This window comes from Apteryx rowi, unplaced genomic scaffold, assembly GCF_003343035.1.
Source record: "Apteryx rowi isolate R43461 unplaced genomic scaffold, aptRow1 scaffold_28, whole genome shotgun sequence".
NCBI classification, from domain to species: Eukaryota; Metazoa; Chordata; class Aves; order Apterygiformes; family Apterygidae; genus Apteryx; species Apteryx rowi.
In genome coordinates, this window is record NW_020449196.1 from 779,728 (window position 1) to 796,079 (window position 16,352).

At 40.5% G+C, this 16,352-nt stretch overlaps 1 protein-coding gene across 1 annotated transcript in view; it reads right to left on the minus strand.

Annotated features, from left to right (window-relative positions):
• Positions 1–6,603, minus strand: part of SLC6A2 (solute carrier family 6 member 2) — a 49,433-nt gene extending 42,830 nt beyond the window's left edge. The window contains exons 1-2 of the mRNA XM_026068843.1: positions 6,477–6,603; positions 2,413–2,650 (exon numbers count right to left, since the gene is read on the minus strand). Coding sequence (XP_025924628.1) covers positions 2,413–2,650; positions 6,477–6,564 — 326 coding nt within the window. The 5' untranslated portion in view covers positions 6,565–6,603. The remainder of the gene's footprint in view (positions 1–2,412; positions 2,651–6,476) is intronic.
• Positions 6,604–16,352: the final 9,749 nt, after the last annotated feature.

Consider the following 16,352-nt stretch of genomic DNA (forward strand, 5'->3'; position numbering starts at 1 on the left):
TCTAAAGCTTAGGATTGCTGGCTGTAAGCAGTAGACTGACCTGCTGCACGCTATTATCAGTTTTCCTCTGGTAAAGATTTGTTTTAAAAAATGACTAATGGCTCTCTACCAGGAAGACTTAGGTGTAATTTCTCCATGATCACTCGGGTGAAGTTCAGCAGTAGTTCAAGTGGTAGCACAAGATGGTGTAAGGACACCCAACAGTCATAAAGGAATCCCAAGAAAGACTAATGTAACTGAACTGTCAGTGTTCAAAGTTTCCTTGAAGAGGTTTTCAGAGGGATGGTAACCAGTAACAATGTACTGCATCCAAAAATGATGCATTGTTTTGCAAACCCACTATACTGATGCAAATTTAACATTACGTCGTCAGTCCTGTTCCCTGACCCTGTTGCACACAATACGAAACGTCACAATTGGAAGATTCAGCTCTCCCTGTTATAAAAAGATCGTGGGAGTGAGTTAGGTTATTTGTTATAAGCAAGAGAAGAAATACTATTTTCTGAATTGGGTTCTGTTTATTAGGTTGGGTCTGAAAACATGTAAACTTTGCATAAGTTTGGGTCCACACCTGAGCTTTGCAGCTGGACTTGGTGAGCTAATCCAAATACTGGATAGTGAACAGACTGCCCCTTGAGATACCCTATTTTTGCAGCTGGGGAAGCAGATCTCATGAACTGCACTGGGTGGTTATTCTTTCCCTTTTTGCAATATAATCTAGTTGCTAATAACTACAGGGCCTAGGAATTTCAGTACTGCTCCAAAATTCAGGGACCAAATCATAACAAAAATCAAAGTCCCTTTTTTTTTTTCCTTGGCTGACTAAGGTACCTTTTAAAAACTGCACCTTGAATACCTTTTGTGGTAAGGAAAGACCTGAGTATTTGAAGTTTCAGTGTACAAGCAGAGTTGAGCTCTGCCCTGCAGATCAGTGGAACTTAACTCAGATTAAAATGTGTTGAATAGATTGATGAATATTTACTTCACCCACTACAAATGCAAAATCGTACCCCAAGCATGAAGTAATGGGCAAATGGATAGAATGACTTTAAATCATTAACGAGCAAAGCAAGAATATGGGGATTGCATTTTGTTTTAAAAAGGCTTAAACACAAGCAAATTATAAATAACTTTTTTCTTTTTTAAATGCTGTTCATATGGAAGCTGTGTAGCACTGCAGTTCCTCATCTGAGGATGCTGAATAATATTATTTCTCATAGTTCACTCTGAAGTCATGTTCTTTAGCTGACTATGTACAGTATCCTTCTGCTATAAATAATCTTCCATTCAAGTCATCACCACATCATATAGTTTCTTTGTAAGGGCAGTAGATTTCCTGCCTGTCATTCATTATCTGGCATGGCAGTGAGTTCCTCTGAACTCAAAAACCCCTTATTAATTGTTTTCAGAGCACTGTTTACCCACACCCCTACCAACAGGTTGTGGTATCACTGTTGATCTTTGTGTGCTGTCTTCAGGAAGAAAAAGCAGCCACAAATGTTTCCGAGTTCTGCATACGGACCCCTCAGACCTGAGCCAGGCGTGGTGTCACACACACYGGCTTCTTTGGGGTAGCAGCGGTCCCTTTGTTCCTGCGGGACAGGATTCGCAGCTCAGCTGGTATCCTTCCATTCCCAACACTAAAATATGAATCGATTATTCAGATGAATTTAACAGCTGATTCAATTAGCCTGATGCCCACCCTCCTTTCCCTATCCTAATCAAATCCCATTTTCCCCTGAGGACCCAGAATGTGACTACATATACAGGTTTATATCCTTGTTTTGTACTTTAGTTGTTCATTTGTATACCTCTTTGCTTTTGATGTGAAGTGTTTAATTTGAGCRTGCCTCTGCCTGTCTTGGCCTGTATTGCAGAATGCTCTTTCACTCAGGAATTAGAAAAAGCCCAGCTTTTTACAGCTGTGGCGCGCTCCTCCCTGCTCAGTGCTTCATCTCACTTCATTGAACTACTGAAGCAGCTGAGCAAACAGAAATCTGCTCTGAGATATTTTGCAGGCAGAGAAACAGGCTAAATCTGTTGAAGAAATGATTATTTTCAAACCTTAGTCAGCTCAGTTAGGCATGCAATGGTCTTTTTCATAATATTGCTGTGTATCCTTGTTCTGGCAAAACTGGCGCAAGCAAAAGTGGAATGTGAGGGAAGATTTGTCTTTTGTGTCCAATTCCATGTGGCTCAGTGGCAAATACTGCATTTTTACTGGAGAAACTGAAGCTTGCAGAGGCAAGAGTCTTAGTCACAAACAGGCACAGATCAACAGTACAACTGCATTTTAATCTTAGTGTTCTGATGCTTGTTTTAGAAGCTGGATGCTAAGCAATTTTACCTTGCAGAGGAAACACTCTTAGACATAGAATTTTGAAGAAATAGCAAAGTCAAGTCAACACTTACTCATAAAATTCAGCAGCTGGAGTGAGCTTGTACTTAGAGTACTTGGTGCCATTGCCAAGCACTGATGCATTGAAGAGTTTGGGATCTGTACAGTTTGGGCTATTCCAACTGTTGCCGCAGTTCGTCCAGGGGAGCTCAAATGTGAATGATGAAAACAGATAATACAGAGACCAAGCTATGATAACGTTGTAGTAGAAACCCACGTAAAGAGCTATGAGTATCACTGCATAGCCTACACCTAGAGACAAAGGAAAACTAGATTATACATTGCATTTTTATGCAACAGTAGATGCAAACACTGTAATATAGAAAAATTAAGCCATGCATTAGTTGCAAATTCATTTTAGATCTTCAGACTAAAAAGAACTTGTGATGTATACATACACATATGCACACACAGTGTCTTTGACCTTAAAACAAATAATTGCATTAATGGTTTTGAGAGAAGACTGGCTTTTAGCAAATCCAGTTGTGTTTGCCAGCAAACAGAAATTAAGCAGTTCAATGACAAAATTCTGCTCTTGTCCAATTCTGTTGCCTTTTTTTTTTTTTTTTTTCCCCCCAATGAAGAGGATTGCAAGCCCATGTTAGGAGTGAAACTCATTTCATAATGCCAGAGTCCTTGGCAACTTTACTCGGAAAAGTAAAGCTCAACGCTCGGGGTGGTTTCCCTGTGCCTCATGATCCCCCCAGAGCTGGTCTGGAATAGACATCAATCTCGTGTTTCATTCTCGGTGTTACTCTCCACATTGGCCTCCGCCAGTTTGTAACTGCAAATATGCACGAGACGTGAAGTCTGTGCTGATCCACTGAGAGCCTCGGTGGTCCTTGGGCGTGCCAGTAAACCTTGGTGAATATCAGGCTTGAGGCCAAACTGTCCTGGGACCTCCAAACCATTTCATTATTCCCCCAGGATTACACAATAGAAATCATGGCAAACTTTTACTCTAAATCTTAAATGCTGGGCATGGTATTTGGTGAATCCCACTATAATGCTCACTCTGTTGGCCTTGAACGTGTGTTTGGCATTTTTGCCTGGTGAGGCGTGCTTGGAGTGTCTGTCTAGCGAGAGCCGCAGAAAGCGTTCCCGTGAAAATGGACGTTTCCACTAGTTGGGGAGGGAGATTTGGTGCTAATACCAGAGCACACCAAAGGCTTGTTGTCAGAATTGTTCGGGAAGCTTATTTTACCTTAGCTGGTATGATTCTCCCTTTAATCTGTGGGCAGCTTTGTTCTCTGAATCCCACCCCAAAGGCATCTGTATTATGTTTAACAGGTAGAGACTACAGAGCTCTTTCGTAACTGTCATCGGTGCAGTATCACAACACTTAGGTGTAGACCTTTATTCTAATTTTCTTCAGTTTAGGTGTAGATACTGCATTGGAGGCCTAACAATCGCTCAGCAAAGCAGGGAAGAGCACACACTTCGTGTGTTCATCCTTGCTTCAAGTGAACATAAGGAGCAGAAGCTGACTCGGAAGGAGTCGGTGGTTCAGGCTGCTGCATCTACCACAGTTACTCTTTGCTCTTCAGGAGGTTTTTAATACAGAAGCCAGTTTGCTCATCCCTAATGTGAAAAGGAAGATGAAACTGTATCTTCAAATCCTTGTTGCTCGAATGGGTCTGGTACGTTAACATTCAAACTCTAGCGATACATTACAATAAATAGAATAGGAAAAAAATCATCTAAGGGGATGAATGTTAAAATATTAAGTACAAATAATAAGCATTGCACTGAAACTGGATTTTTTTTGTTTGTTTAAAAGAAGTGTTTCTGAAGCTCCTCCAGTTCAGGAGGACAATGATATTTAATATCAAAGATGCAAAAATAGTAGACCAAATGCATCTTAAATGTCACTCCTCTGAGATCATAAGAATGCTCAGAAATGAATTTTCTCTCTCGTTTCTAGATCTAACATTTTTTTTAATGTAATGCTGTACCACCCACACTCTAAAATAAACCCTGGAAAATGCAGAGATGAAAACAGACTGTGTTGCAAAGGTTACAGGATATATTTTTAATCACATGCATTATGAGAGCATCTCATTAGAAGCAGAGTTCTTAGAGTTCATAGCAATAATACTCATAGCTAAAATTAGTACTATAGTGCTGTTCATTTAGAGAAGCTGTTATAAATTTGAGTGTAGACTGTGTACTTTTCATTTAAGTGAGAGATTTGAGTTAACCCAGAAACATGTCAAAAGCATTACTAGAGTTTAGCAGTAAAACATATTTAGGTTTTATCAGAAGATTTGATCAAAACCTTGTTAACAGTGTTGTTGAGTTTATACTACTGCTGAGATGCAAATAATACTCAATGTTTCATGCTTTGTTAGAATCAAATAACTTATGCTGCAGATATTATATATTCCAGAAAATAAGAACATTTAAAAATCAACGTTAATGAATGTTTAGTCCACCCTGAAAATGTCAGTTTAAAACACAGCTGGAATGTCAACAAGACTATACATGAAATAAGCTCTGTTTTCCTTTCTCATCTTCCTTTCAATCCTGAAGTCAACAGATAGACTACTTCTGAGCTGAGTGGTATTTGGCTCAGACACTTTGTGAGATCCTTACAGTCTAATTTTGCAGTTAGGATTTCAAAATCCTCCTTGCCATCCAAAGGTATTAACTGATACCAGCAGGAAATTTGGTTGAAGCAAGGGTCTGCCGGTTCCTGGGCACTGAGATGGATTTGGGCTCCCATGAGGGGATTATAGCAGGGTTAGGTAAATCTATGTGGATTCATTTTCAAATTTTTAGGCACTTTTTTTAAGCTTGCTTATTTATGTGTTAGGTTTTTTTTATATATGTCTAATTTTCCTGTGAGTTTCGGGTTTGACTGATAAGAAAAACCCTGCAGCTTTCCTATTCTGCAGTGTTAGGCTCCTTAAAGAAGAAAGCTGTACTTTGAGAAAGAAGTCTAACATTTACTCAGTGTAACCTATATCCAAGTACCGGATCTGCCAAGTTTGGATTGCTATTGTTAAGCTCTTCAGCTTTTGTCAGTCTTGGGATGAACGTGATCTGAATTTTAAGCTGCTGAGAAAATTAGTAAATCAGCTGAGCTCGGGTGTATTCATTTCAGTCACTTCAGATAGCTCTGGGTTGAAAAGGCTTTCACTTAAGGTTTTAGATATAATCTGTTATAAATGTAGAGCAGCTCATACTTTTTGCTGGTGAACAGTTCTTAAGAAAATTCTTGAGCTTCCTTAAGACATATTTGTTTTGTGTTCAGAAAGAATGCAGTTTCTTTTCCCCGGGGGATCCCTTGAGCTCTGCTCAGTGCTCCCAAACACCTGACCCCAGCGATCTCTGGGTTGCAGAACGATTGCAGCTCAGCGCTCGGGACAACGCTGCTCAGCCTTTTAGTCAGTGACGCTGGAGAGTTAACCCTAGTGGGAAATACTCAATGGCGGTGGTAATATGCAGGTTTTAATAAACGCTTTTCATTGCTAGGTTTGAAAAGCACTTTGCAAAGTCTGTCAGAATTGTTACTCCCATTTCATAGGCAGGAAAACTGAGGTACCAAAGCACAGACAATTTATTTGATGTTACCAGTCATGGGGCCAAACTAAAGTCTTCCAAACTCCATTTTAGTGGTTTACCACCGTAGCGCATTGGCTTTTGCAACAAAAGCTCCCCAGAATGAGTTGAATGGAGTCAGCAGTTGTGTTAGTTGCTGGGGGGGAGAGGACTGGAACGAGCTGCATGGAATTTGGTCTTTTTGAATGTTCGCATTGCCAACGGCTYCTTCTGCCCAGAGAAAGCCAATTGCTCTCATTGCCCAGCATGGGGCGACAGGGAGGACGGGGCTGAACTGCTCCTTCTATTCATTGCTCTCCCTGCGCTCCTCGGGGATAACCCTGAAGATGATTTCTGTGCCTTTTCCCATTTTCTGCTCCACCTGTGATAACAAATAGGCTTCCAACTTTGAGTTGCGGAAAAGGTCAGCAAATATCATGCTGTGTGCGGAGAGACGTGGGAGACCTTTGCCGTGTTTGTGGTCCCGACGCGCGGCCCCCTCCCAGCTCTGCGCRGTGCGCGGATGGACGCTTACCTTTGAAAACCGGGCAGATTTTCCACACTGTGGCGGCCCCTTCGCGGTTATACTGCCCCAGCGCTAACTCCATATAGAACAGGGGCATTCCGGCAATGATGAGGAAGAGGATATAGGGAATAAGAAAAGCACCTGGAAGCAGAATAATTAGACACCGTATTCTACATTTTGGTTACATTTAGCTTTCCCTACCATTCCACTTTTAACTGACTAGAGACAAAGCCACTGCCTTTGGGAACTAGAAAGGAAATTTCCGTAAAGAACCACCCATGTTTTCTTGTCCCTTTCCCGTATTTTTTTAAGGTCTCAAAAACAGAATCCCCGAACAAAGGTGTAGAGCACGGTTGTTATTTCCCATTAATGTTCCCCCTCTGCTTTTTTGTTTCAAAGGGGAAAACTGTCCCTGGAAATTAATCCCTAACGGCAGAAAGCAATGCAGAACACACTTGCAGAGCTAAAAGGGAGCAGGATAATGCAAAATTCTGTTAAGCTTCTTTTGGCATGGTGTGTTGAGAAAGGAGTGGAATATGGGCCCTTTTTAATGAGGATTATTTAACCTCTTGAGGCCAGTAACAGAAAGAAAGTGGCTGTGTAAGCTCCTGTAAGTGCACTTTAAATCACACTGTAGGGTGCCTGCAGGAATCCTCTGGCTTGCAAACAACCGACTTCTGTTCAGTCATTTGGGAACTGGACTTCTATATTTTGGTTGTTGCTACAATAATTGCCCTTATTTTTATGAAGCACGTTAGACAAAACCCTCTTCTCTGATGCAGTGATCCTCATCAGTGTGACTGTGGAGTGTGTATGATGCTTGGTCTGGTTTCACCACAGCACCTTTATATTGCAGCAGGACAGCCCAGGGCCGCTTGCAGCCTCCTGAAATACCTAATCTTACTTGCTTAAGGATTCGCAGCTCAAGTTCTTACCACAGAGATTGTCAGTGGTGGAAAAATCCTGCTGTCAGTGCTACTATCATAAAAATTGTTGCCAATTGAAAAGTGAAAGGATAATTTAATGTAGAACCTATCTGAAATTTTTTTTTGCTGTATTATATGGTCTGAGTCACAGAAACAAGACTTTCCCTAACAGCACGGCTATTTCATAAAACAGTCGTAGCTGGTGTCGTGTTTAATAAATGGATACTCTGTCAATCWTCTGCTTTGTGGTACCTTTTAAGTGTAGTTCTTATTTTATTGCATAGCTTGCTTGGTCCAGAACAGTTCGATTCTTTTAAAATTTGTGAGTATAAAAAACAGGTAGATTGTCATGATAATTGAGGAATTGATAGAATAACGACATATCTAGGATGTCTGACTGGTCTCCTTAGGAGTTATCTATCAGAAAGAAAATGGATTGTGAAAGCTATGGTTAAATTGTTCAGCAAAAGAAAAAAAATAAACAGCAACAGCTGTCTTTCCCTTCCTCCCAACAGCACACAGTAGTAGGAAACTGTACAAACCCTTAAAATCTGCTGTACTGGTTTATGAATTTGAAACCTTTCCTTGCAAAAGGAAATGTTAAGTTTGCACTGTGTTTCTAAACATGTAAACTTACAGAAGGTGTATGGAGTCCTTAAAAATATAAAATCTAAAAGCATGACTGCAGCTGTCTAAAACATGCCAATAAGTAGGATGAACTGAATATTTTAAAAATACTTGTGAAAGTACTGTCATGTTTTTAAGACTGAAGAGTTGTTACTCCTTTACCTTTCATGTTTGCTTTTCACAGATATCACCAGTGTGAGCTGTTGAGCATGACTGTTCCGAGAGGGAATTTTGTGTACACGCTGGAGAATAGGAATGGAAAAGTAGACTGTTTTCTTAGTCAGACCACAAATCTAGTTCTAAGGGTAATGTAATGTAGCGTAATGACAGGGCCCATGTATCCTGCATTCAGTCAGAAGTTTAGACACTGGAAAACTGACATCTTRCAATGAATCAGAGAGACAAGGTATATCAACAGAAACAAAGAAYAGTTTAGAGGTTTGAAAATGTTTGAGGTTTGAAAATACAAGCTGAATTATATTGGCTGTATCATTTTGGGGGGAAGAGTCTTTTTCATGCTATTTAGATGATGTGTACTGTGAATGCAACCTGCAGTCACAGGAACAACTACAGAGCAAATGATGTATGTTTTAGTAATGTTTCGGTCTAATTCATAAGCCCTCTTCTGTGATTGTGCTGTTTGAACTGTCCTGTGTTTGAATATTGTACATGAAAAAATACTTGTATTTCAACAAATACTCAATACCCAGTAATACTCAGCTAATGCAATCTGGAAGAGTGCATATTGTTTCCACTATATCCAGTATCTAAAAATACCATTTCAGGTGGGTTTACTTTCATAGATCTTGTACACGACAGCCTTTCAATTGCCATACTTGTCTCGCTTGGATAGTATTACAGTGTGTGGAGCTGACTCACACACCTAGCGTGGTATATTTGGGAGGTATTTGTTGGAGATTGCACAGAGAGCTCTTTGATTAAYTTTAATGTCAAGAGACCATGATGCCACAAATTAAATAGGGAAATTTGTATTTGAGAAAATTAATCCTGGACATGTGTAGTGAATTTGAAATTGTAGTTTAAATTATGTGTTTTCTAAGTGTGACTAATACCTTGATGAACTGTGAAGTGTACTGTACTTAAATGATGCTTAAGCAAGCATGCATATTTGGCTGCAAATCATTTCAGGCTTTAGTTACAGGAAATTTTTTCCTTTTTTTTCCCCCATGAGAGATTAATAAGGTGCAGTGTACTTTTCGTCAAAGACTAGTTACAGTGTGGCAGAGTTTCACAGCTGGGGTTTTCTTTCAGGTAACTGTAAGATGGAGAGTGAGGTGTTTTAACGTCCAGATGAATATCAAAGTAAAGGTGCTTATTCACAGTAAGCTGTCTCAGAAATGTTTTGGAAACTTCTGGCAATTTCTTGTTCACCAGCTTCTGATTAGATTAAAAAATAACAAAAAGTCTGGTATTTTGTCAATATTTTGATATTTCCTCTTGTCTTTGTAGCTGATAATCAGAATCAAACAGAAATAATAAGAGGAATGTGTTAAACCTAGTCTGAGACTTACAGAGAAGGTTTAGTACACTTTTCCTGATCTATACCAACACAGCTACTTCATGGTGTTCCCTGAACCCTTTCTGAGATCATGGGCACTTCCGAGGAAAATACGGTGATGGTCAAAGTATCCAAATTACTACAAACTAGAATGGGTGCAAATGTTTATAAACAACATGTGTGTGACACATGATCAACCTCACTCTGATTGCACAGAGGCTCTATCATAGGGCTGCTGTGTGCATTATCTTCTGGACCGTAGGTGGTGTTTGGGAAGGAGACCTGATACTGTCCTCTGTGTGTGTGCGCGTTTCTAATGACCTGTGGGCAAGGGAGAAAACTGACTGGCATCCTCGCAGGCCTCTTGCTAGATGTCTATTGGTGTGAATTTAAGCATCGTTCCAGATTTCTATGAAAGAATAACCTCGCTATTAATGCCTACCTGGTCTACAAAGTTGAAACATGTTAGGAAGGGTGACATGATGCCAAGTATGTCACTCCCTTTGGTGCCACTGGCTATAGAAAGTGCTGTGCTTTAACTGCATGAGGCCAAAGGGCCAGTCAGGTTCATACAGACCAGCCAGCTGGACTCCTAGGTGGCACGTGGTCTGGCTAACACTTCAAACCAGAAAAGTAGCTTGCCAAGATCTTGCTACCTCCAAGCTGAGGGATGGCAGCCTGTGGGATTACCACGCTGGCAGTCATCCCCTGGGAGCGCTCGAGGGGCTTCCATGCCCCTTCGTGTGCTGGGATGCGRCTGGTCTCACAAGGCAGCACTGATCTCAGCAATCCCTAATTGCTCCTTATTTCCCCTCACAGCTGAAAACTAGAGTAGTTAGCAACCATGATACAGCCCTGGCATAAGAGCCGTACTTTGACCTGCTACTGAGTCACATGCAGCTCAAAAGCCATAGGCTGGCCGCTTGTGGACTATTGCAAATTGCTATTTCCATTAACAGATTTCATGAAATCCATATACATACACATATATGTATATACGCACACGCACACCCTTATATATATATACACAAACCCTTAAGATGTACCAGTGTCTACATGAATTTGAGAGCGCCATACCTCTCATGTAAAACTAGATGAGGTCAAACCCTCCATTTCCACAACAACCATCTGTGTGAAACTTCAAGCTGAATTTCCCACAGAAGTTTTTTTAAAAAAAACAATTGTTTTAATGCAGGACAAAATGTAAGGAAGGGTTTGCATCCCTGTTCAGTGCCAAAAAAACCTTTTAATTTTGGTATAACAAAATCCACTCAAAGAGTTTGTCTCTTCCCTCTGTTCTTCAACATTCACAGTGTCCTTGGGTGGGGGAAGCAGAGAGGAAAACAGCTCTAAATACCTCTCTTCATCCTAAAAGAAGGACTCATTGTCCTTTTAAATACCAGGGAGAAAGAACCACCGACTTACTAATGATTGAAAAAGTGTCATTTAAACAGCTATCATGATCCAAAAAGGATTTGTTCATGCAGATATGAGAAGCAGGCCAGGACAGAGGTAGCTGAAACATTTTTGAACAATTCATCCTGGTCCATTATTAGCCTTCTGCTTTTGTTTCCCTGAATATTCTGGTCAAAATGCTAACTGGCAAGGATGTCTGCTAAAATAACAAACTGTGAGCAAATATTGTGGTATATTTTCAGATAGGAGTGTTTCCAGTATTTGTGCCGGAAATGAGTTTAAAAACAATGATCTTCCAACTGGCGAATTGAAATACAAGCTGATCTCTGTATCTGATCAACATTGCTTATTTTTTTTCAAACTGTGAATAAATAGTACTTGAAACAGTATCAGCAAACAGTTGACAGAATGAAATATGTTTGCTTGGACAATGAGGAAAATGTGTGGAAACTGTAATCTGTGCGTGCACACTCTTACGAATAAAAAAGGAAGTTTCTGCCGCAGAGATCTTGAAATCTCAGTTGTGCAAGATCACCAGAGGTAGGGCAGCACAGAGAGGCGGCCGCTGAGTCCTGCCAACAAGGGGAGGCAGGGTAGACCTAAGTCTTCGCTGACTGTAGAGTAAAAGCAATAAGGGTTTGCATGGTACAGCAAAAGGGAAGTCAGAGATGCAAAAGGAGCAGGATGTAGCTGCAATGTCAAAGCCAAGAGGATGACTTTAGCGGCACCTGTATGATGATGTTGAGCCCAGCCAGCAGTAGATTATAGTAGTCAAAAATAACATTCTGCAAAATGGATTGCGCGACATACTATAAAAACTTGAGCAGCTCTTTGCATATATAAATTCTCCCAAGTTTGCAATAYGATCTTCCAAGTATGCAACCTTTTTTATGGAAAATATTTCTGAACCATAAAACCCGTGGTGCTGTACCATCATGAGTGACATATTTCTTTTGAGGCCCTTATATTTAGCTAATCCTTCTAATAACCTGTTGCTAGATTTGAACCTATTTATATTTCTACTCTCAGTTTAAGCTCAGAGCCTTCAGTTTTTCCAGGATTCCAGGATTTTTTTTTTTTTAGAGTTCCTTTCACTCAAAAGAAAGTGAAAACAAATAGTTCCCAGAAGTGGTTCAGTGCTGTTCATGGGCTGATGTCAACTCAAGCCTGCATTTTTTGTCTTGAGTTGTTAACCTGCTGCTGCCTTGAAATCACTTGAAGTGCCTTGAGTGCAGTTCACTTATAAACTGGGCAGTGGGTCGTACCAGAAGGGGTTACCTGAACTCTTGCATACAAACCCTATCATCTCTTTTGCTTTTTGTTACAAGAGTAATGAGTTAAAGAAACCCATTAGTAGCTATTTTGAACAAATTAGAGTTAAATATACCCAGCCACTCAAAGCAGCATGATTCATTCATAAATAGCGCCCAAGTCATTGGTTAAGGTCCTATTTACATAAATTAATGAAAAGATCACACTTTACAATCGTGCATAGTTTAAAGATAATCACAGGAACAGACAAGAACTGAACCTAGGCCCATGTCATTTGATGGGAAACTGAAGACTAAATAAAGCAAAAGCATGATGGGCTTGAGAAACTGTAAGTCAGTTGATCTGAGATGGCCAGTGGGGCAACGGTAGCATGGGAGCGAGCTGAGGCTTTGGGCCTCTGAACCTGTTTGTTCGTTTTTGTTTGTTTTGTCTCACTCAGTTGTGAACTAAAATGAATGTTTTCACCATTCATGGATCTGTCTGGTGTTGATGGCAGAAGCGACTGTTTGATACTCTGATGTGACCTCCTGTGTGACATAGACCACAGATTCCTGCTGCCCACCTTCACAGCACGCTCGCTGCTGCTTGCTTAGGAAATGAATTAAGCCATCCCCRTCTTCTGCTGAGAGTGTAGAAGGTCAAAAATCTGCTTTGCAAGGCTGCAGTAATAGCATTTGTTTTTACGTTATACCTCCTTATGGCTGAGTTGGTATTGTAGTTGGCCTCTTTGCTCCTAAATAAATGAATTGGGATGGAGGTGAGTTTTGACAGTTTGATAGTTTGTAACAATGTGAAGGTCGAGCTGCTAACATTCCTGCCCAAATCCATGTTGTTGATGCTGTGCTTTTTTCTTTTTTAACAACGTGGCCAGTTTAAACAAGAAGTAAGAGACAGACAGTAAGTGAACAGGAATGTGGAGCCAGCCTGTAGACTGCTKCTTTTATGTGATTTGTGAAATCCCTATTGCTAATGTTCAATAAGGCAGGGTTTGAGAGGAGAGGTAGTGCCCTCTCCTAGGGAAGCTGACACAGTTGAGGAAAAAATAGCAAACTTTCTCCTTCCCAAGCCCTTCAGAAGGGAAGGGCACAGTGCTGAACTGCGGGGTCACAGAGTGGATGCTCAGATAGAGGAGGCTGCAGCTTCACAACAGACAGGGMTGGGAGCTGAAGAGGTGTTAAATTAAGAGGAAAAATACCATTGCATCATTTTATTAGTAAGACTGTGCCTTTGTTGGTAGTCTTCCTCCAGCTTTGCAATCACTAGGGGCGACACAAGTATATATTCMCCTGCAAATGAATCAAATGAACAAAACCACCCATGAAAGCTGTAGGCTGAACTTGAGATGCATAAAATCAGTGTTTGTCAAAGTGTACCTTGATTTATCAGAGGTAGAATATCCTTGGCTAAAAAATACTTTTGAGTGAAAACATCAGAAGCTACTTGCTATGAGCTTGTAGATCAAAACAAGTAGTTTTGCTGGATTCCAGCACTGGAAAATCCCTAACATAACCTCATGTGATAGGTTTTCCTTGAAATGTGATGTGCTGAAAAATTTTGTGCTGTACAGAATATAGCCATGTACGCGAAAGGCAGCAATAGTTCATCACCTTTAGCTGTCTCTTTTAATGTAGAGAAGTCCCTGCTTGGTGCCAGGGAGATGTTGGCAACTACAGCTTTACTTTGGTTAAGGTACGGACTGGTAGTCATAATTTTCTCTCTCTTTCCCTCTCTCCTTCTCAGAGAACCTGTATGTTCATTTTTGTTTTGTATTGCTCAGCTGTAACCTAGAATAAATGTTTTCGCTGTTCATGTATCCATCTGATTTTGGTGCTGGAAGGGACTGTTTAGATACTCTGCTCTGACTTCCTATATAACTTAAACCACAGCATTTCAGCCAGAAAGACATAGTCCTGATTTGATGATACCAGGAGAATCCTTTGCTTGCTTTGGTAGTTTATTCCATTGGTTAATACCCCTCAGTGTTAAAATAAATAAATAAAAGATACCATATTTCAAATATATCTGACATTTGATTCTTRCTATGCTTTCCCTGCTGAATTAAGAAGCCCTGTAATACTTGCTGCTTCCCRCCTGTGAAGATGCTTAAGCACTGCTATCAAGTGTTTCAGCTTTCTTTTCTTAATCTAAGCAGACTGAGTAAACTGAACTACTGAATTATAGTGTAATGGTGATTCTTGCTTTTCTGTCTAAAATTCCCTCCTTATTCAGAGGTATTTCTTGGTATAGCAGGTTCACATGTTGGCAGGTTGAAGAGTTATGTGGGCACTTTTAGTATCCACGTAAGTTATGCACCTACTTCGAGCTGTTTTAGGTATGCTGAATTATATCCCTGAGATGTTCTCCCCCTTTACTAGAAAAGAGCTTGGGATGAATCCTCTGCATTTCACCCCTCATTTGGGCACGGTGAATCCTTGCTTTGGTGTCCCTAGCCTGGAGCCAGGACCCAATTAATGTTCTCAGCATTGCCCTCGTGGCAGCACTTGCTCTCCATTGTGTGTTGGTGCACGGGGCTACTCGCCTCCTGCTTACAGCACCCGCGCTGGGGGCCTAAAGCGAGCTGGCAGGACTGCCCCAGCAGAGCTAGTTAGATGCACAGGAGCTAGCGCGCGCAGCGAGACAAGGCAGCACAAATGCCTTGAGTACAGGTTCTGGTTCACAGCACAACCTCAAACAGAGGGTGTCTCATTTAAAGACTGCTTTTCTTTTTCAGGTTGTCTTTAGCTGTCAAAACAAAAAGCAGCCCCAAAGTCAAGCACCCTCTGGAGAGGACGCAGTCCCCGTTTTAGGCAGCATGAGATTCATAACTGTGCCAAGATGAAACAAAGTGCTTAAGACGTCTTAAATCAGCTCTAGACAAGTGCCAGGCAGCTTTCAAGAGGATTAATACACACACCAATAGGAGGTAAATGCTTCGAAATTCTGCTAGAGAAGAATCAAGTATAAACATCCTGAGGTACACTTAAAACTTGCCTTACTATTTAGTGATTAATCCCATTTTAAGTTGTAAGTTCAATTTTTGGACTCAATGACCAAAGCAAAACATTCCTTTTCCTTCCAGGCTTTATTAGAGATTTATTTGAAATACTCTAATACTTTCTGGACTATCTTAATCTTTACAAACTGCTGTACAACACAATCCTCTAAATTCTTGCTGTCAGTAAAGGGATATGTTTTATTGCAGAAGTATAAGACAGTTTTAAGTTCTTATCTGTAAGAATTCTCATAGATCAAAATGCAGCTTTACTGTAGTGGTTATAAATGAAGCCTTCAGGACTGATGCTCTTTCTACTTCCAGTACAGGAAGCAGACTAACCATACTGTAAACTAAATATAGTGCATATTTGTACAGGGCTTTAGAGTAGAAGGCAAACACAGATGCATACAGTTTAAAATCATTCCCCGTGTTTTATTAAAGCCCACCTATGTTTTCTGTCAACACTACTGAGAAATATTCTTTATCTACAGTTTTCTGGTGCACCTATATTTCTTAAACATGCTATATATACTGCAGAGTACACATGTATTTTACATATAGAGATTTTGAAATTAAGTAGGTTATCTAACCATAAGTAATACTTTCTTATTTACACAAGACAACTTTCATGGCTGTGTGTGATTCTGTTAGCAACTATTTTGGCAAATTTACCATTACAGTGATGGCTGCTACTGCACAGTTGCCTAGAGCAATGCAAAAACCCTGCCCTCTATTAAGTGTCAAAGATTATAGTCCTTATCAGATCGTGCTGAAATTTTAACGGGCTGAATGAGGATGGTTTCCAAATGGCTGTTGTTTCTTTACCTGGTACCCTTCTATTAGCACTGCTGAGCACAAGAATTGCAGAAAGATTGTCCCAACATTTTTGACAGAAACCCTTTCCATTTGGAAAAATCCTGTTTGTAATTTGGACTAGGGTAGTACTGGTAATATTCTGGATGCAATGCACAGCCATCAAGTGGGGTCTCTGAGAAATTAGGCAGTGTGGGCGCAAAGCAAAGCTTTTCAGTAATGCCCTGCAACAGAAGCATGGTCGGAGCTAGTTCTCCTGATGCTCCCTTGCTACAAAGGGTAAACTGGGTCTCACCTAAACCAGCCTCCAACCACAA